This window comes from Hippoglossus hippoglossus, chromosome 3 (genome assembly GCF_009819705.1).
Source record: "Hippoglossus hippoglossus isolate fHipHip1 chromosome 3, fHipHip1.pri, whole genome shotgun sequence".
NCBI lineage: Eukaryota > Metazoa > Chordata > Actinopteri > Pleuronectiformes > Pleuronectidae > Hippoglossus > Hippoglossus hippoglossus.
The window spans coordinates 13,741,388-13,763,543 of NC_047153.1; the positions used below are offsets into that span (position 1 = coordinate 13,741,388).

General features: G+C 40.1%; 1 protein-coding gene across 6 annotated transcripts in view; it reads right to left on the minus strand.

The window, feature by feature from the left end:
• Positions 1–9,049: 9,049 nt before the first annotated feature.
• The window catches only part of mical2a (microtubule associated monooxygenase, calponin and LIM domain containing 2a), a 29,744-nt gene continuing 16,637 nt past the window's right edge, over positions 9,050–22,156 (minus strand). For 3 of the 6 annotated variants that reach the window (XM_034574305.1, XM_034574289.1, XM_034574297.1), the window contains exons 8-22: positions 21,799–22,056; positions 21,531–21,646; positions 21,290–21,416; positions 21,087–21,177; positions 20,202–20,349; positions 18,901–19,100; positions 18,503–18,606; positions 18,290–18,358; positions 18,066–18,200; positions 17,830–17,934; positions 16,569–16,838; positions 15,274–15,381; positions 13,573–13,753; positions 13,404–13,480; positions 11,062–13,323 (exon numbers count right to left, since the gene is read on the minus strand). In XM_034574305.1, the coding sequence (XP_034430196.1) occupies positions 12,919–13,323; positions 13,404–13,480; positions 13,573–13,753; positions 15,274–15,381; positions 16,569–16,838; positions 17,830–17,934; positions 18,066–18,200; positions 18,290–18,358; positions 18,503–18,606; positions 18,901–19,100; positions 20,202–20,349; positions 21,087–21,177; positions 21,290–21,416; positions 21,531–21,646; positions 21,799–22,056 (2,394 nt within the window). In that variant the 3' untranslated portion in view covers positions 11,062–12,918. Of the gene's footprint in view, positions 9,191–10,961; positions 11,014–11,061; positions 13,324–13,403; positions 13,481–13,572; positions 13,754–15,273; positions 15,382–16,568; positions 16,839–17,829; positions 17,935–18,065; positions 18,201–18,289; positions 18,359–18,502; positions 18,607–18,900; positions 19,101–20,201; positions 20,350–21,086; positions 21,178–21,289; positions 21,417–21,530; positions 21,647–21,798; positions 22,057–22,156 lie in introns of those variants that run through there. The other 3 variants (XM_034574321.1, XM_034574314.1, XM_034574329.1) reach the window with 3 other exon arrangements.

A 22,156-nucleotide genomic window follows, 5' to 3' on the forward strand; every position in this document is an offset into this window, starting at 1 on the left:
TAGTTTGATATGATTTAAAATACCCGTAGAAAATTATAGTAGATATCTAGGAATTTGTTTAAACCACACTTTCAATTAAATTAAACAACTATATGTAATATAAAGTTCAACAAGAAAAACAATGTATATAATAATCAACATTTTCTGTTTTACACACACTGTAAATACTGTGCCAGTTTGGGATGATTAAACTAAAGGTTTTACTTGTGAATTGATGAAAATGTTTCATAAGTAAAAAATTTATCAATTCAGAAAAAACACAATGTGAATAAAACTGACTTTTGAAAAGGTGCATTTTGAAATAAAACATCTTTTGTGAAATAAAATTGTAAATGAAATTGAAAACTTGTTTTGTGTACCAGTGTTCATAGTCCTCTTTCCTATAAGTTCTTCGTAGATCATTTATTATGGGATTTGATTTTAAAAAGCTTTTCACTTTAACATATATTATAAACAACAAATCCCACTTATTCTATCTGTTCAGATATTTATTCATCAACTCTCATTTACATACTTTTCCAATGTTTTTTTATGCTGTATGCTGTCATAATAATGCCAAGTATTATAATAATTTAATGTAATAAATTGTACTTTTAAACTCAAGCTTACTGTCAGAAATTAGGCAAGACTGAACTCACTGACTGAAACATTTAAGGGGACAGAAATCAAAGACACATAGAAACATATGTATATCAACTGTGTTATTCAGGCTGGAGCAGAGTAAAGATAATGGGGCACTAGTGCAAAGACCTCAGTGACACAGCATCTCACTTCTTGGTCCTACTTATATGTGATAGGATTTTCCTCCTGTAGTCAAAGCCTCTAAGAAGTAAAACGAATAGCACAGGTAAGAAAACATCATAGATTTTTAAGCCAAAAACATATAAATAAACTGTGATAAATGTGAGAGGTGCCGTGTAAAGAGGGGTAAACATTTAAGTACATAAACATTAAACATTAAAGGACAATATGAGAGAAATGTGTCACCCGATAAAACTGAGTTCTAACAAACTTCAATTTTTATTTATAACAAATTCAGTTTCAGATGCCTCAGTGTCCTGCTGCATTCACTCTGGTGTTTTCCCCCCCACGGTATTAAACAGTTTGCATACCTGCTAAATCTCTTTATCTCAGCGACAGCTCATTTTCCTGTTCAGGAGAAAGTCGTGCCAGGAGGACACAGACATTAAAGACAGATTATTGCATAACCAATGTTTATAATGTGATTATGAGCAGATGTGCGCGCAGATTGTATCTGAGGCAGAGGATTTTGTGATATCGCACAGATGCATGTTTTTAGAGCAGAGCTTCATGTCCTGCCATCAAAAGAATCAGTGCACCGGCAAATTTCTGCCATCTGGCAAAAAATACTTGGACCTTCGGTATGACACAAAAAAATCCAGAAAGGATTATTTCTGCAGGAACCAGGATTTTAGCTACTGTTTTTGTAAATATGACTATAAAGGCATAAGGTTTGTAAAATAATAAGAACTCCTGGCACACACTCTTAGCCTTGAAATTGTTGTATTTATAAAAAGCAGAACATAAGTGTGCATGTTCAAATAGCAGGGATAATACGAAAGAACATTCAAGTAGAGAACATTTGATTGGTTCTCCTTTTCCGAGGCCTTAGAACAAATCCATAATAAACATATATGAGTTCCTGCACCTCTAAGAGACATAAACTACTCATCCTTTGTGTCAGTCCTGCTAAAGTCTCCTCTTTGTGTTTATGTTGGGTGCTTTTCTTAAGTGCTGCCAGGACTTCTGTTGTTCCATATAAGAGACAGTCAGAACTGTGGCGTTAGCATGTGCACAGAGGCTTGTTTGGTATAATACAGAGGTTTATAAAGAAAAAAACAGGACTGCAATTATGCCTAATGGCTGGAAATACTCCCGCTCAAAACATCTTGGCATATGGTGTCTGATTATGGGTGATCATTTCTTCCCTTTTTTGGTGAAAAAGCACGAGCTTGCAGGTCCTGGGTTTCACTGATGATAGTGGTTCAGAACAATGGGCCATTGAAATTCATTGTCGCTGTCCCAGCTTAAATGTCAGAGGATAAGGCTGGGAAGAAATCCAGGGCTCAATTTACGGTATCCTCAACCAAAACTAAGAGCAGCTGGGATGAGGCTATGAACTGGAACAACCCTCGAGTATCATTTCACCGCAGACTCCAACATAAAACATGCAGTGTAGGATTCACATGCAAAGAGATGATTGTTTTCCTGTCACTGTTGTCCTAATTATGACCTGATAGTTTACAGAAGGGGTAAAAGACTAAAGGGAGTATGAAAGAAAACTAAAACTATTTCTATAAAACTATAGAAATAGACTACCAAAATAAAAGCAGAAAACAGTTAATAGCACACAGGGCGAAACATTGTGATTGACAGCTGAGACTGACAGAACACGATTGTATCGGTGAGACCTTGCTCCCGTGGTTTCACCCCCCCCCACACACACACACACACACACACACACACACACAATCGCCACTGTGCAGACTCAGGCTACAAATGCACACATTTCATTTCTGGACAGTGGGAGGACGTGGTGACACGTCGTCCATCTTTATATACAGTGTATGGTACAGCACCATGAACCAATTTGAAGTGAGATGGTCCCTGTTTGTACACGACTCTGCATTGTGACTATATCCAGACTCACAGAAGAAAGATTTCAACGTGAGATCTGAGAGGTGGTTTGATGCAGTTAGACCCAATGCTAAACTTGTAGCTGGTTAATCTCATTAACAAAAAAATAACAACAGTTAAGTAGAACTTAACTGTTGCTTAGTCCTAAAACACAGTTACACAAGTTAAAAATACCTTCTAGTCATAACGATTGCTCTAAACTCTCAAAACCTTTAAAAGCTGGATTTGAAGGCCACATTTGAACATGTGAAATATAATTTTAAAAAGTACTGAGCACCAAATCTAAAATCTATCGCAATTAATTGATGCTACTACAGGCATGTTATTTAAATTCAACACAGAAAGGAAATAGTTTTCTGCGTGTAAAAAATATGATTGAAATAATGATCTGTGAGATTTTAAATTAAAGTTATTTCAGTTTCTGTATCTTTAATGAATTCACCAGAACAGTGATTAAGGTTTAACATGTGATTGTCATGTGCAGCTGCCTCACACACACTGTGCAGCACGTGTGTGTAACGTGTGTAACAAGAACAGTGTTGTCATTGTTTGGCATCATGTCGCACTCTGCAAGGCTTAATTCACTTCTCGTTTCCAGACTCGCTGCTTTTCCTTTTCACCCACTGGTTTGTTTGGTTTCCACTGATAAAACACAGACAGATCCACGTCCAGCGTCTCCTCAGGACATTTGACAGAGCTCGGGCCAAACTCACTCTGAGATGTCTGAATGAAATTATCTGGATGGTTTTGAATTGAATGAGATTTGTCAATGGTGGCTTAGTGATCCTGCTAACACAATTAGAAAATCCACATAGAATCAGGCTAAAATATAGTTGGTTGGTAATATGGTTTTTTCTCCCGCAAGAATTTAGATTTCAGACCAGTGTAATGTTGGTGAATTAAACTCAGGACTATAAAGGCAACGTATTATAAATGAAATTATAAAAAATACAACACAATAAAAATGCACAAGAGAAATCATTAAAGGTTTTTTAAAACCTGTAGCTAATAATCTGAGACACTGTCAGAACATATTTAACAGACAGAGCTGCGGAGACTTGATTTGAGTGGGTCGATGGAATTTGGAGGTTCAGATAAAATCAAAATTTGAATTTGAGTCTCCACCCTGTGGATTTGAAGGAAAACAATTTCAAACATTTGTGTTATGCTCTGAGGAGCCAGTTAAAATTCTGAAGAGGCAGCGTGCGATTTGTTCAAGGAATTTCAATGAAATTTAATCAGTTCAGTTAATAAAATGTACACCGCTGATTTGAGAAATGATTGCTGAATATTTTGTGGCTTATCGGCACTGATGCACAAATTCAGAGGAGTGACATTGGAAACATGCCTCTGAAAAAGAAAGAGAGGAAATCTTAAAATGTGTCTGCAGCTGTAGAACAATTCAAAAATCAGACATACTCTTAATGAATCCAACTGTAAAATGATAATACTGGAAGTGAAAAAGCTGCAACTGAGTTTTAAAAGAGAAATAAAGTTATTCGGTCTTTAAAAGGTGGAAAAACAACAACCACAACAGTGTCATGTTCCACTGGTACTTTGAAAACGTACAACTTCATAGCCACCTATTCTGTCAGCTCACTCCACCCTCACTGCCTGGAGGAAGTCAGAGCATGGACACAGGCCTTTATAGAATTCGCCAGTAACTTATCCCCTATAGCAGCACTAAGAACTATCTCTCCCCTTCTCCTGGATCTTTGAGGTTTGGATCTTTCTTTTATCTAAAAGTATCTCGTCTCTGTCGCATCATTTCCAGATTCCATCACTGCAACAGCATTCTCATTTACACAAACTTAAAACTTCCCCACTAATTCCAGTATGTCCAAACTCACCCTTTTTAAAGTTGCCTCAAACCATTAGCTCGATCACTGATGCTTTAACAAGAGAATATGCTTTTTTTAAATCTTTCAATGTATTTGTGCTTTTCTTCCTTTGTTTGTTCCCACCTACTTTAAATACTGTGTCGTTCCTGCTGCTTTGTTTTTATGCACAACTCTTCCTCATCATATACAAATGTTATTGACATCATGCATTATACCATGTGGTTTTTATTTTCCAGAATTCGTCTGAGCCACTGATCCAAATGTGTTTTTATGGGTTTTGAATCAGTTTACTGTTACTGTGTTTCAGTATGTGTGTGTGTGTGTGTGTGTGTGTGTGTGTGTGTGTGTGTGTGTGTGTGTGTGTGTGTGTGTGTGTGGGCGTGTGTGAGTGGGTGTGTTATTTTTCCCTGCTTGTATTTATATTTGAAACTTTTTATTTCATTGCTGCCTATTTGGCAAGGAATCTCTAGCAGAAGATGTTAAATAGATGATATAAAGCAACCTTATGTTTCTTTAAAAAGCTATGTATAAATTAGTAGTATTATTATTTGATCGTTTTTATATTCAATCTATCTTCCCCTCGCTCATTTTTACTTGTTCCATTTCCCTTTTCTCTGCAGGTGACAAACATTTAATAATTCATCCAATTTCCCCCCAAAGCAGAAGACTTTATCATTTCAACCAATGCAGCGCAAAAATAAATAGATTTTCTCAACTGTTTTATAAACTGATTGGATATTGAAGAACTGGTGTATTTAGTTATGTAACACCAGCTGGAGCTCCATGACACCCGGTGCACGTCTCTTCTGAATCAAGATGTATTTTAAAAGTCTTTTGTATTCACAGTCTTAATGTCATACGAGGAGCTTCTCTCTGACTGGTGCTCAGATTCGGTGAACGTGATTTCAACAATGTGCTTTTACACTGGGTGAATTTCCCTGCCCTGTGCTGGTGATTGAAGACATTTTAGAGAAGGGGTTTGGTTTATTGTCGCTGTGTTTGCTGTAGACAGACAGGAGCCTCTCTGACCGGCAGCATCACCAGACTCCGCTTCACTCATTTGTCCAGCGGGAAACTAAGTGTATTTTTTTCTTCTGTGTTCTGTTATTTTGCATGAGATGGTCAGATGTGATTTGAAGGTTGAGACTTATGATTCAATTCAAGTCAATTTTATTTGTATAGCGCTCGATCGTAACATACGTTATCTCGAGGCACTTTACATGGTGAGGTCGAGACCTTTCAATGTTACAGAGAAAAACTCAATAGTTCCCACGATGAGCAGCCTCTCTGGGACTGGTCCTTGTCTTGTGTTTGTCTGTGTGAAACTGCTGCAGAGCATCAGTCCAGTTCCTACCGGTGTTGTTATCATTTTAATTCAACGTTTTATTTGTATAGTCCATATTCACAAATCACAATTAATGCAGAAACATAAATAACAATATGAGAAATGACATAAATAGACACGTATACGATGTTTAGCATTTATGTAAAAAAATAAAATGTCTGACAGTGTTTGTTACCTCCGCTAAGGAGATTATGTTTTCACACCCGTCCGTCTGCATGTTGGTTTGTTTGTGTGTGAGCAAGATTACGCAAAAATTACTGGATGGATTACCTTGAAACTTGATTTCAATGCAGTGTGGGTTATGGATGAAGCCACCAAAAGTTTTGGTGTGGATCCAAATTAGGGGGCAGACATTGCAAGATGGGGCATTTGAAAACATTTTTGGGGGATTTTGATGAAACGTAGGATGCGCTCGACTGAGTACCGTTCAACATGTTGATCTTTTGATTTTGTTTGGATATTACCTTGATTGCAAAGTGCAGTGGTCAGCACTGTCTCACAGGAAGAAAGTTATTGGTCCTGTTTGGCCCGGGCTCCGTGGAGTTCACATGTTCCCCTCGTGCCAGTGTTTTCTCCCAGTACTCCCACTGTCCCACCTTTTGCAGACTCCAGTTGGATTCAATTGAGGTTCTTAATTGTTGTGTTGGCCCTCTGATACGCTGATGTACCCCACATCTCACCCAATGTCAGCTGGGATTGGCTCCAGCTCCTCCCATGCCCATTAAAAGATAAGCTGTATAGATAATGGATGGATGGACGGACTCCTTGCAGGCTATTGTAGGAATGGAAGAAATCTGCTGAATGGCAGCTGTGTTTTCTACGTGCAGTTGTAAAGAGGATCATTTCCTCCTCAGAGGAAATGTAAATATTCATGTAGATTATAGATTATTTACTGCGTCAGCCCTGTCTCCTCCTCTGAGATTTGTGTTCAGCTGTTTAAAAGGGTGATTTGTGTGAAAGCGCTAAAATAATGACATTATATTTTTAGATTCATCTCGTCCCAGCTTTTCTATTTATCTTTTTTTATCATCAACTTTCACAGCTTCTGTAATTTCAATGCAATTTCAGGCTCTGATTGCTCTGTTGCTTGAATGCCAATCATTGCTACTGGACAACTTGTTTTCTGTCCTGCTCTTTCTGCATGTAAGGAAAAAGGTAATTTAATAATGATAAAAAGAGATGAAAAAGTTACCAGGGGTCAGTAAACAGATTGCACACACACACACACACACACAACAACAACAACAACAACAACAACAACAACGTGCAGGGACTTGTGCTTCTGCCTGGCTGTGTTTTAAGACAACTCTGTGCATCACTGTGGAAAAACCAATCCAATTATTAATTACTATAATTCTTTTCTTGGAAAATATTCTGATGTCATGACCGGTGACATTTTGTCGGAATTTCTGAAATAAGTCACAGCACAAGCTTTGTGTTTAAATCCTCTCTCAAAAAATGATGTATGGAAGGATTATTTAATACCTTTAACGTTCAAGGCCTAAGAGTAGTCACACGTGGGTGTGTGTGTGTGATTGTGTGTTTGTGTGTGATTGTGTGTGTGTGTTTGATTGTGTGTGATTATATGTGTGTGTGTGTGTGTGTGTGTGTGTGACTGATGGCTGATGAACAGCAGATGAGATTCGTCAGGATTTAAATTCCCAGCTGGCTTTGCTTCCTGTCTGCTCCCTCTCTCCACTGATACTCGTCCACTGTGGGAAAACAACCTTTCTTTCTAGGACACTTCCTGAGCCCCCCCCCCTGCTCCTCTTTGCAGACACCTACTCCATCACCAGATGTCGAACTTCTGAAATTCAGAGATTTACCTGCTGCTGAAGAGCTTAATCCCTGTGTGAATATATCTTTGATAAAAAGTACCAGACTTTATAATTCTTTGTCAGACTCCTGGTTCTCCAGCTTTAACTGAATTTAACAAACACTTCTGTATGAGAAGCCACGTAACAGTGGTCACCTCTGAAGAGTCAGCTGACCGTGTGTGTGTGTGTGTGTGTGTGTCTGTGTGTGTTTGTGTCAGCTGACTTTCATAGACACAGGAAAAGTGCGACATTTGGTAAACGACTAAACAAAGCGGCTGCCTCCCTTCTGAAATAAAGAGTCAAAGGAAAAATCTGTATTTAACACAGAAATCCCAACATTAAGGTGATTTGTTTTTTCTTATCATCTTATTTTGTTGGTGTGTGAGCTGAGGACGCCTCCTCCCCTTGATGGAAACAGCTCCTGGGTTTCTGTGAGGTTTCAGGTGGACACATTGTGAATTCAGCCTCGGTAACAACATTCCAACAATATAAACTACAGTATATAATAGTACGGAGCACAATGAACTGTAGTCAAGTCGAGTTAAGCTTATTTATAAAGCACATTTAAAACAACCAGACTTCACCAAAGTGCTGTGCAGCAAATTCAAGCAAAGTGAAACACAAGAATGAAACACAATAAAATAACATATAATAAAATAAATCATAAAAAGGTAAAACGCCTGAGAGAACATGTGGGTCTTCATTATCCATAACTCTGTATGACACAATCTCTTCTTTCATTCTTTAGTTCTTTCAAATAAACTGAAGCAGAGAATTCAACCATGACTCTCAAGCTGTATTTTATTTAGAGACGTCCAATCACAGAGCTTCAAAGTCTGTTCTTTCTGGGACAAGTTCAATTAAAGGATAAAGACATTTTGTGTCCGGTATTTGTCGATTTGAATGAAGTTTCTGACATGAATTTAAAATACCAGAGATTTCAATGGGGAGAGTGAATTCAGGGAACTGCTGCAGACAAAATAACACACACACACACACACACACACACACACAGATATTCAGGCATAAAGTAGCTTATACACACTCCTGCCTTCATGACTAAACTGGGATATATTCACAGCGCCACCTGCTGGAATGAATTGGTAGTGGTGTTTTCCCTCACACTTTCACCCGGGAACATCACTTGTTAGTCACAGTGAAACAAACACTCAGATTTAAACAGTTTATGCTACATTCAGATCTGCTGCTTTCTATGGTTTGTAATACATCAATATGGGATGAGCCCACACTGAAAGATAGAGATCTGTCTATCTCTCTATCTATTTTTATTTTTCAAATAAAGTTTTAGTTTGTATTCAGTTGCCTTCGTCAACAAAACAACAAAATGTTTTTTCTCATTCGTAGTCTTTCGTGTGATAAACAGAGAAGACAGTCACAACATACATTTATTGATTTAAAAAACATCTTAATTCTAAATATCCTGTGTGATCACATCATTAACACGACTCAGTATTAACAGTTATTTTCAGTCCAGAGTAGATGAAGTGCTTCCTCTTGTGTGGCAGCTTCTGAGTGAAAAACAGACATCATTAAAGAAACCTGAATATTTCTGCTCTCCATAGTTTTTATATACAAACTTAGCATTGTCATTAATATTAAAGTTGTGAAGGATCTTTGTGTTAGTGACATTTTTTCTCATAAAATATGCGTTTAGATGCAGAAAAACATGAAGTATTGTCTAGAGAGGTAGATTTAAGGTCACAATAAAATTTGAAGGTGAAAATGAATCAAAATATCCATCATGTGTCCCTGTCCCCTGTTGGACAATATGAGGTTGGAGGGAATTAATCGATTTGCATGACTCTGTTCTAAATACAGTTAATCTACTGGTAAAACTTATAGACTGTATCCAGGAATGAAGTCCAAATATCCAGAATACGAACACTGCCAACGTGCCCCACGGAAGCCATGGGAGCGAGATCCAGCCGATACACAAACTCCACCAATCAAGAGTCAGTCAATTTTGGGGAGCCATTATGTTGTCCATGTATATACAAAGTCTGTGGTAAACATTATTTATTCATATTATATATAATAATACTTTATATAATTATGAGTGCATCAGTAGTAGAAGTAGATGTAAAACTTTCTGTAGAAATATTTGGTTGAGTTGAGTGAAGGTGCAGTACAGTGGGAATGTGAATGTGAATTTTTGAAGCGTAATTAACCGTCGGTATGTTCAGTCATAAACGTTTTAACAGGGAATCGTCTGGTGCTGTGGAGCCAAGGACGATTTTTGAAACATGTAACATGATTATTATTTTTTTAAGGTAAGTGGAGGTTCAGTCCTCTAAGTGCATTCCTGAACAGTCTCTAACACAATGTAGATGTACTTCTTCATTTTAACTTGGTGAAGAGGCGGCAGAGAAATGCCACTAATGTGTTTTATTCAGCAAGTCCTGTCATGAACTGAAAACGTAAAGTTACAGAGGTCAGTGAGGACACAGCGAGCGCGTCCCTTCACTGTGCCGTACTGAACTTCTGGGTTTGCCATCTGTTGTCAGATAATCAGGCAAATGGGACTGGATCCTGAATCTCAGCTCCACTGGAGTGAGCTGAGGTTTTAAAGGCCTTCAAGAGCTCCTTAGTGGTGCACTTTTGTTTTAAAGTTTAGGTGAACGTATTATTGACAAACCTTTGAGTTGTTCAACAATATCTCATAAAAGAAATGTGGTGTCTGTTGTTTTCTTTTTATCGATCGATTGAGAGAATCCTGAGACAGTCAGGAAGTCTCTCATTTATGGGAACCCGATGGAAGTAGTTGCTGTGGAAATTTAAGACTTTCTTTAAGTTCATACTGGAAGTGCTGAGAAAAATTGACATTTCAACATCCAAATATCTGTAATATCATGTTCTATATTCTATTACATCCATCTAGTGAGAATGAACAGACCTTGTGAAGATTGCTTTGTTGAATAAAATGCTTAGAAGTTACAGAAACTTTCAACCACATATCTCTTGGGCCGATTTAGAATAAAGCTGATGTTTTGAGAGGAAAACTTTCACTTCAGTCCCATAAAACTGTTATTTAATTCCATTTCATTGTTCATTAATTAATTGTTCAAACAAAAATCAAGAGGATTCAATCAAGCTACGTTAGTACTAGTTCATTCCCATAACAGCTCAGCAGCTAAGCTGTTAAATCAGTTTAGTTCAGCCAAACCTCAATGTCACATTATTTTGGGGGCTAGATGTTACGTCACATCAGATACTTGGGGTCAGTTCATTCTCGTCATCACAATTACGACACACAACTCATGTGACCATGCAGGTGATCACCTTCGAACTGTCATTTGTCCTAACCCCTCCAGTTGTGTCACGGCTACTTAATCTAAAACACAGAGAACATACAGAGACGTAAATAAAACCAACACAATGCACAAAGTAGAAAAAAGTTTATGAAAACAAAACCAAAAAACTGACATTCACAATGAAGACATTTGCACGTTGGCACCATTGTACATGTTACTGTCGTCTTGTTGAACAGAGGTGGAACTATTAGAAATCCAGTCAGTGACTATGTTTACACGGACACCAAGAATCTGACTATTGACCTTATTCTGAATAAGACATCAATTATTTCAATTACAATGTTTACATGAGTCGTTAATAGAATATTCCTGTTTACAAGTTACACAGCAGAGAATCGGATTGTGACTCATGCCATTACGTCCTACAACACTCAAACCCAGGGCACGTGTCGTCATGTAGATGTTAACTGACGAATGTTGATGTCGCAAAATACTGTGAGAACGCCAATAAGACATTACATGTTTACGCAAGGTTGGAATACTGCACGTCTTAATTAAATCATTGCCTATTCCTGTTTAATGTTGTTTACAGAGCGTTGTCTTATTCAGACTAATGTCTTAATCTGGTTACTAACAGAACACTGGTGTCCACGTAAACACATCTAGTGTGTATAAACACAGTTCTTTGGTATTTCAAAACACTGAAGTTCTCCACCTGTACTGCAAAAAATCATGTATCTCAGTTTTCCTGCAGATTCAGTCAAATCAACACGGAACACTAGGTAGCAGATAACAAACCACAAGCAACGTATTGCATATCCAACACATCATGCTGTAAACACAACAAATGCCTGATGTTTCTGCAAATATCATGTTCAAATGGTTATTTAAGTTAAACACACACTCTGCAACTCTAAAGTGCTTCACAAGCATCGTTAGACATGAAATAGTGTGTATGCATAGGAAGCTACTGGGTGGCTTCCAGTCAGAGGTTTGCAGTTGATCTTCCAACAACTTGCTTTAAAAAGTATGGCAAGCGTGGCAAGCACATTCAAACACATCACAGCAGGCTCACCATCTTCTACTGTCTACAGTAAATCTGAAAGCAATTCATAAATCTGTTATTTAAAAGATAACATTTGTCTCGTTACACGGTGCGGGGGGGGGGGGGTCATTTTGCCCTCATGCCTCATTTTCTCAGTCAACAGTAGATGGCAGCAAAGTAGAACCAAATACTCAGTCCCCAGTTTCAAATGTATTTGTGAGGTTTTTTTTTTAGAGTCTTCCATTAAAAAAAGAAAAAAATCAACACAAACAGTTCATTAAAGTAAACAAAGTGGTAAAAAAAATCGTGTTGCATATATACTGTATTAAAAGAAAACATATGGCAGCAGCACATATGTGTAGTCAAAGGAAAACCTGACTGCGTTAACATGAGACCAGGCTTGTATCCACTGTGAGCGTTTCCTGCTCCGTCCACAAGGCAGTTCCCCAACATAAAGTGCATCAAGTCAGTCAGTCAGTCAGTCGTAAACCGAGTTCAGAAACTTTCACTGCAGGAGCCTGTTTCTCAAGGCAGTTTGTAAAAGGTTAGATTCTACAGCAATGACGATCAGACATTTCAGCAGTCTCAAGTCTTTAAGGCACGGACTGGGCCTGTTTAATTTTTATTTGCATTTTGATTATTAATAATCTAAAGAAGATCATTTATATTAAACCAGTGCACATCTAAACACTGCAAACATTTCTCTGCTTCCAGCTACGTGACACACTGCACCAGCCTCTGGTAGTAAACTGCAAAAAGTTGTCTCTTCTTCGGCAGATGCCAAAGTTCATCCAACGCACCGGGAGTAAATAAAACAATAGTATCATCATAACGGCCAAGTAAACATTAAAAAGGTGCTTGTGTCCGGCTATAAATGACAGCAAGACGAGAACACTTCAGCTAAGGTGCAGCTCAGCCTCAGCTGGGCTCCGCTGGGTGTCTAGATGAAGCTGGTGCCTACGTTCTCCTGCAGCCACAGCAGTAGAGGCTGTAAAGAGTTTGGCCCGTAAGGCAAGGCCTCTGTGTGCATCTGCAGCAGTACCTCTTGTAAAACAAACAGCAGGGGCAAGCTCATGCTCAGTAGCTCATAGAGGAATGTATAGTCCTGGGCGTTGGCCCTCAGGTGGCCGGCGAGGGCCTGTGCCGTGCTATGTGCACAGCGGGAGAGATACCAGGGGGCGTTACACACCGTGCGAGTCACACTCAGGGGCCAGCTCAGCCGTTTCCTAATGAACGAGCTGAAGGTACCTGCTGCAGGTGGACTCGGCAGGTCTGCTGTGCTGCTGGGCTGAGAGCTCTCTCCTTCAGCGGCACGTCGCTCCTGAACTCCAACTCCACTAGGATTCTAAGACAGAGGATGATGGAAAGGCAAGTTAGATTTTTATAATAAATGCTTCTTAAATTGGCAGAATACAAGGTACTCACAGAACGGAGAGAAAAACTCCTGCGTAGATTTGTCCCGGTGTTGCGTTGATCAAAATGGAGTTTGCAGTACAATTTCCCTGTAAGATCACAGCACATGTCAGGACAAAGTCAGCGAAACCACCTTGATGCTGATCTTCATATTTTTTTTATCTATATTGAAGATACCAACCCTGCTCAGAGTCGAAGGCGTGCGCTCCCTGTCGCAGAGCTGAGCTGCAGGTGGAACAGCGAAAACACTCCCTGTGGAAGTACAGCCCCTCGGCACAGACCCGCTCCACCATGTAAACACGCCGCTCGCATGAGTGACACCTGTCACCCGACTGGGGGAACGACCGTCGAACGGAGCAGCTCTGCGAACAGATGTAAACAGATAAACTTTATATTTATAATGTAAACCTCAGATCACTGAAACAGCTGTCAGATAGTAATGGATTTTAACTGTTGATGGTTTCTTTTTGCCGCTTGTTTCACTGAAGACCTTTGTTTATAAGAAACCCTCAGTGAATATTTAATAGGATTGATTAGGTCCTTCTCTCTATTTAGCTTTTTCTATCTTTAGATTGTCTCATTGTTTTACTTGAATTTGCTTTTATTATCTTAGGTTATTAGTTTATTATCATATCATTCTTCTATTACTGCAGCATTGAACCTGAGAATGAAATAGGTGACATTACTTTTTCTTTAGAATTCTAAACTCTGTTAGTGACTCCTTGAGGTGCCGTCATGCTCAGAAACACAGGTGGGTATTTACATGCAGGGACAGTGGCAGTGTGAGATGGAGCACACACAGACATGCTCATGAGGTTCTTTTCATATTGTGAATGACTTAGGTGAGGGTGAGCTGTATGACATTCTGTATCTGCCATCATTTTCTGAAGCCTTTACACACTACTACTTTAAAGCCTCAGACTCGTCACTAACATTCACTCCAAAGTAAGTTACATAATTATAGAAAGGGGATAATCACCAAGTTCCTTGTTCTAAGTAGATTCTCAGTTGCACTTCAGGAATGAAATTTGATCCAAACATGGATCATAATCATGTACCAGGATAATTATGCACTGGGAGTTGTTCCTTTATATGAAACTGGTGTAAGTCCTGCTGTAACATCTGGCTGCTGAGTTGGCGCAGGCTGTTTGGATGGGTGGAACAGTGAAACCCATCAAGTGCCACCACAAGAACACACACTCCAGCTCTGACAACTGCTGCTAATTAAAAACATGAGGGGCACAAACATCAGTCAAGAGAATAGCTCTCATGTGAAGCATGATTCTTGTGCATGAATTATAATTAAGACGATTTGAGTCAACTGTGTGAATTTTGAGCTAAAATGCTCAAACCCCCAAGCAGACATCGGGAGAACATGCAAACCACACAGAAAGACCCCGGCCGAACCGGGATTCGAACCAAGAACCCTCTTGCTTTTAGGCAACCAATACATTTTGTATAATAAAAATGACCACATTTAGTCCTGGCTGGTGACAACAAATAGGCTAAAACATTAAAGACCATCAGGACTGTCCTTTATCACAACATTTATGTGATTGAAACAATCCTATAGCCAGAGAATAATGTTATAATAATGTCGAACAATTTGACAAAACCCTGGATTATAATGAATGATGATTTTTGATGTTCACTGCCAAGAGCTTTTAAATTCTTTATGACAACAGCGTGGGTAGTTAAAGTTAAATAAAATAACAGAAAAAAAGAAAAAAGGCTCCAAATTAAAAATGGTTTTACAACACACAAAATAATTACCACAAAAAAATGGCTGCATGCAACACACAAACGCATTGTGAGGGCTGTGAGTGGCAGGTGGAAAACACACGGCGAGGGTGGGGTCACAGGTCAAGCTCGAGATAGTCACCTTGAGTTCAGCAGAACCGTCTCCTGAGAACAACCCACTAAGATGCATGGCTTTGTCCTTTATACTCTTTGTGTGAAACTCTCTAGTCTGTTGTGTCTGAGCTTTTTTCTGCAGGACGACACGGAGCACAGAGGAACAAAGGAAGAACCATCAACCTCGCCTCCTCACCACAGTGAGACACATTCTCCCAGAAGCTAATGTGGCGCTCTCTAATATCCACTTAATAAGCTCTAGCCAGTTAAATGATGAAAGGCCTTTCTGTTCTGCTGCCACAATAAGAAGCAGGATTTGACAGGTAAGCGTGTATTGCCGTGAGCGGAACAATAATGTCATTGTGTGGAGCGAAGGCTGCCTTATTACATTAATATTACACCCCACTTGATGTGGTTACTCATACTAAAAGGAGAAAAGAAAACTGAGACAGCCACACAGTCGGCGCACAGAAACATCAACAACATCGCGTCGGCCGGAAAATATCTGCGTTGTTAAATCACATAGTGAAGAGTTGAGGCCTTGAGGCTGAAGGAAGCCATCTTTAAATTAATCAAGAATTATCATTAAATTAAAATGGTGCAAATTGCAGCAACTTAAAGGAATAGCTCACCTATTTCAGTCAAAGCGTCAGTATTGTCAGTACAGTATCTCATGTGTGTTAAAGCAACACTATGGAACATTTACTGAGCAATAGCGCCCTCTGTAACCACACATGGTGATTAAATCTGTCACACAGGAAATTGGACCAACCGACTAACAACAGTAAAACAACCCATCTTCACTCTTTGTTGTCTCTATCCTGTATTTTAAAAAGAAGAGAAACTGCATATGAAACGACACACACGACCATTTCTCAACAACAAACCTGAGTTCTACACTAAATGACTTGATAAGGTGAGCGGTTTTGGCGTGCTGATCTGAGCCAGTGCATTCAGGCAGGCTTTTGGCAAATCTGAATAATCAAAATATCTTCTATGCAGATGTAATCTTGCGCCTGCAGCCCTGGCCGACCGGCTCCACACGGACTCAGACTGGCCAATAATCCGACTGTGTGTCTGCCTCAGCTTGTGCCAGCTCTGTAGGCCTGCTCTTTCCATTTCTGTCCGGCTGGATAATTAGGGGCTGACTTCACCATCTGACTGCACATTACACAAGCTTAAATGTATAATCAGGCCATAATATATAATCAACATTCACTCAGGGGACTTTTCGGAGATCAGAACGTGCAATCATGACGTTTTAGCAAGACGACAGAGAAGAAAACAAGAGAAAGCAGATACGACGGAGGAGATAGTGTTCACCTCAGAGACGTGTTCATCCACCTCCCTGAGGCGCTGGAGGAGTCTTGACATGAAATGGATGGCTGAGTGGCAGGAAGAAGAAGAAGCAGAAGAAGCAGAGGGGTCTGCGCTCTCAGGCGGAGGCTGGGCCTTCATTTCAGCGTGTGTTTGATCAACGTGTCTGAGCTTCACTGTGGAAAATGGATGCTGGGGCTGGAGCTGAGGTTCGGGCAGAGTCTTTGGTGGCAGGCGGACTAACTGCTCTGCAGCTTTTCTGACACTAAATTCAAACTGAAAGGGATCATACACAGCAGTGAACCCGTGAGCAGTGGTGTGTTTAGTTGTAGTTTGTAGTTGCTGTAGATCATTTAAAAAGAACAATCGGGTGGTTTTATATGTTTCCGTCCATTAACAATAAATTACACGTACTTTAATATGCTGCCAGCTATTTTCAAACAATAGTGCAAGATTTTAGATGGATTTCTTAGCCTCCTGGCAGGTGTTAGTCATGCCAGTGCAGCATGAATATCAACTTGCATAGGTGATCCATTACAGTGGATTCTCTGGCTGCTTTATGATTTACCAAAGTTACGTAACCATCACATGGTAATGCAGTTGCGAGCAGGAAGCGTTTTGACATTTTCTTCTTGGGGCAGAAGAAGAAACTGAAGGGTCAGTGTGAAATCTGAGACCTGAACAGCCGACAGCCACATTTGAATGTAATTCATATTGTCTGTATGCTTCCTGACACTCGTGTTTGCCTTTTGTTTGACTTGTGGGTATGACTTCACAAAATGCTTATCTAATGAATACAATGCTTTGACTTCAGCAATATGAGGAAGGGCTCTTTGTCTGGTTTGGTAAGATTATTGGGGAAAGATTACGTAAGCGTATATTGTATAAGTTTCCAATTGACAGTCCTGGTTCATGCTATACAAAAAACCCTGTGTGGGATGTAAGATGTGAGCCCAGCAATTAAAAAACTCACATTTGTTTCTGGTGATAACTGCAGCAGCACGTAAAGAATGTAAAACCACCAGTTTGGTCTGTTAAATATCCAAACTCCTACTTTAGGTCAATTATATATGAGCTTTACACATGGGAGTTGCATGTATTTGAGGTATTCTCTATATACATATATGCTATGTGATAGAAAATGTGTGTTTTTTCAGTGGGAGTGTTTTCAAGTACTATGTATATGGTTGTTGAGACAGAAATAGCCTAGAAACATTACAGTTTGTACAGTTTGGGTGATTTAGATGTTGTCTCCTGTCTGAGCTACCTGTATCTCAGGAGAAGGTTTGGGTGGGACCACAGGCCTGAGTTTTAGGCGCAGACTCTCAGTCAGGTCGAGAGTTTGCAGTGAGGAAGACGTCTCACAATCAAACTGAGATGTTGCAGAAAATGTTGGAAGAGAGTTTATAAAAAGGCACAGACATAGAAAAAGCTGAAAAGATTGAAAACAGATGACAGAAGAGTTGTGTAGCAAAGGAAAGGTTTCAAGATGTTGGTCTTTACCTGTGTTCTGCGGACTGCGTGGCTGGGTTTGTTCTCAAATTTGGCGAGCAGCTGAGTAGAAATGGAGCGCACTTTATTTTCCTTAGGTTCCTGCCCCTCTCGCACTGAGGAGCCATTACTGGACAGATTGGTGGCCTAAACAGAGACAGAAACAGATCTTTGTAAAAATATCAAGTCCTTCACATCGGTAACTTTTCAAATTAAAAGTATTTTTATGAACAAACCTCCTCGAAATAACAGAACTTCCGCCTCCTTTTGTAAGTGGGGTCTGTACCGTCTGACCTCTTTTCATCCTGAAAACAAAACACGAGGAAAATAATGTAAGACTGAGCATCCATCAGGTTCAAGAGGAGGAGTTTCAAACCAATAAAACACTGAATGTATATAAAATAAATCAAACTTGAACTGGAAACGGAAGGCAGGAAGTGTGGAGTTACCTTTGGAACCCGTTTCCTAGGAACTGCCATATTGAAGACATTATTTTTACTTCTGACTTCTTTAGATGGATATTCTTCATTGTTTTCATCTACTGCTCTGGACCCTGCAGTATAACACATGATTCTGTTTTAGAGTTTCCACATTTCCCACCACACGCAGCCATAAATGTCAGATAATATAAATGCATTATGCTCCTATAGACTAGGAGAGACATATGAATGGTGTGGGGGAAAAAAGGGGGCTGCTACATTTGTGAAGAGGAAGGTTCCAATAAAAATACAGCCTTAAAGACTTACTTATTCACTTAGCTGAATGTCAGAGGAAGGTAAGTTGTTGTCTGAGGTTAGAAATTAGGACAAAAGATAGTTTTAAAGTAGAGTAGAGTCAAATCAAGTACCTGATGCAGGTAGAGGTGTTCCACGGAAGAGCTCGTAGAACTTGGACAGGTATGTGATCATCCGGGTCTTATCCAGCTCCTCGCCAGCACTCAGCTCCTTCACAGACGTGAACGAGCAGATCCCGAGCTCCCGCTCACTGATGTCGAAAGCCAGCTGGAGGTTTGCAGCATGGTCTTCTTCATTTAATGAATCAAAATCTCTGACGGAAGAAAAGGGAATGAAAAAAGACTGTTAATGGGCCCGTCTATATAAGGGTTTCATTGTCTACGATGATTTAGCCTTATATGCAGACTGATACAGCAGACGTTAGCACAAAGGAAAGACGTCTCACAGAAACTTCTGTCACTCAATTTTCAACCCTGCAAAAGAACTTTTTTCCCTTAAATTGCAGGAAAAAATGGCAGCAAATTACCTCTAATGGGAGAAAAGAAAAGAGCTCTTACGTATTTGCCTACACTGACAGTGTGCAGTCGCGTTCGGTAATAAGGTGGATGAGAGCAGTAACCTAGCAGCAGCACACACAAACTTTGCTGCTACTCTAGAACTACCCTTTTTTTTTTCTCTCCCTTTCTTTCATTTGTACGAACCTGCTCCCCTCTCCGCAGTCTGACAGGCTTGCATATGGAGGAGGGAAAGCGGAAAATGCCAGTGGTTTTTGGGAACTCAGGACCACATGAAATTGTAGTGGCATGTGGCGAGGTACGAAGGCAATAATTAAAGAGTGAGAGGATATAATTAGATTTGTAAATGCACTAATCTACAGATGCACTGAATAATTCCATGCTGTGCAGGGCAGTCTCAGCCTAAACTGTGGAAACTGAGGAACAGTTTCTGCTCTTTAAGGAGGAATTTGTCCTGAAAGTGCAACATGAGTTGTTTTTATCCACAGATCCAGATCAACACAATTAAGAAAGTGAAAAAAAACAAATACTTTTTGTACAAGTAGTTGGAATTCTGTGTGTTAAACTCACGGACAAAACTGATAAATGTGTGAAATGTAAATGTCTTCACTTTGAAAACATCTATCAACACTCTAAGAAGGGTCAAGTGCTGTTTAAGTGTGAGGAGGAGGAGGTAGAGAAAGCAGCAAAAAAAAAATACACATCAAAGACTTACTCTCATGCCAAGCATATTTTACAAACCCATAAGATATGAGTCTCCTCACAGCTGGTTGTTACAAAGAGGCTACAGAGCTCAATAAAAAACTAGTTTCTCCATGTGAATGTTTATATATGTATTCAACTATATAGAGATTTTGATCAGAAACTGTTATCATCTAAAAGGGAGTAAAGTTACGTACATCAGCTGAGGTTTGAACCTGTGGATGAGGGCGCAGAGGGCGAGGCCGCTTTGCCAAGAAGACGTCAGGTCTGTGATCGTCACATTCCTGTAGCCCTCGGTCTGTTTTTGGCACCAGGTAAGAAGCCTTGCTGGTCTGATCTCCGACTCTACAAAAGAAACATTCACAGACATGTTTTTCCATAAAACAATCCCCAAAAAAACTTATTGTGTCATGACAGAGAAGGTGGGAGCCAGTGCTGAGGTATGTTGTACGTATGTATTGTATGTCTGTGCTGCCGTTGGGGTTGTGAGTTACTTCACTAAAACACACAGATCAGTTCAACATTCCCACTAAAGATCAAATCAGACTCACTCACTGGGAAGAGCAAGATATTTGCATTTGACGTGTTCCTGCCAAAACCCAGTGTTTCCTCCTCCCAGTGAATCCACATGTAAAAACAAACCTCAGATTGTAACCTATTCCCTAAAATGAGTTTAATTCTGGTTACCACTTCTGTTCAAAGGAAAAGGAAAGGAGGGATGTAAGCCACAGTGTTAATGTGAGGAAGAGAGGAAACCCTATCAATCAGTCAGATCGCTTCTGTAAATAATCTAGAGATGAGTCAGCAGAAGTCTTTACATAGAGAGGAAATATGGTCAAAGTCTATCAATCTGTTCCTGAGTTGAATCATGGCCATAGAAGTGTGTTTGTAGATCATCATAATGTCACAGAGAAGTTGACCTTTATCCTTTTTGGAAGTAATTTCCTAGGTGTTCCTCAGATATCGTGTTCACGAGAATGAGATGGACGGAAAAGCCAAAATCAACATGTCACCAGTGCAGAGGAATGACAACATGCACCCACACACAAACACAGGAATCTGTCAGTTCCTGTCAAACGTACCTCGCCTGCAGAGATTGACAGGCCTTCGTATGGTGGCAGCACGCTCCAGAGAGCAGGTATTCAGCTCTGCACTGATGTACAAGTGACGCACCTGAAGAAGGAATGAAAAGATAACGATCAAGAAGTTGTGTATATTTCTTAAAAATGAAGCCATGGCCCGTCGACAGATATCGGCTTCTAGAAAAGTGAGCACTCCCTCTCACCTGGTGGGGTCTGACACAGGAGGAGTTGAGGTTGGGGTATCGAGTCCCGGGGTCGATGGTGTACTGGTCAAAGTTTTTGGCAATGTTTTCTGTTGTCGTCTGAGGAAGTAGTCTGTAAATACTCTCTCTACAGAAAAGCATTAAACCAGGCGTTATTGAAAACACAAAGTTTTTTAAATTAGATATATATGAACACTGCACATAGACACTGTGAGCATAATACTGAGGTGTGTATGTGTACCTCTCTGCCAGCACCTCTAGGGCTGTCCGACCCTGAGCCCAGCTCTTTACCATCCACGCTGAGTCAAAGGCAGCCAGGAAGCCTCTAGCACAACCTGTCCCCATCGGCCAGAAGGGCTGCACAAGAACACAGAACAAATACATTAATGTAATTGTGAGACTTCAAGGCATTAGAAAAAGCATTGTTGCTTCTGCCAGGTTTTGTAACAGCTTCTTCTCCCCGGCAATCAGGCTCCTAAAAACCCTGCCACCTCCCGAAACACTCTTACCTCTACGAGACTGTCGCCAACCAGCGCTTCCAGCAGCTGGTGTCCGAATCGCTCCCTGACCAGAGCAGCGTTCTCTGAGGCGTACATGCTTGTGAAGTCAAACATCGCCACGTCTGGCTGCCCGCAGTGGTTCATGGCAAAATCCAGTGTAGGAAGTTGGTAGTTGGTGCCAAAGTCAGCAGCCTCTCGGGCGTAGCACAGAAGAGCTTCCTGGTTGACATTCTCACTGCTAAGCAGCATTTGGGTGTCTATGTAATCCTGTTGAACACAGACATTACAGTTACAGAGGAAAAGTTCTCACAGAGTAAGTCTAAGTTTAGCATTTTTGACGGGCCTTGATTAGTTTTTAGTGATGACG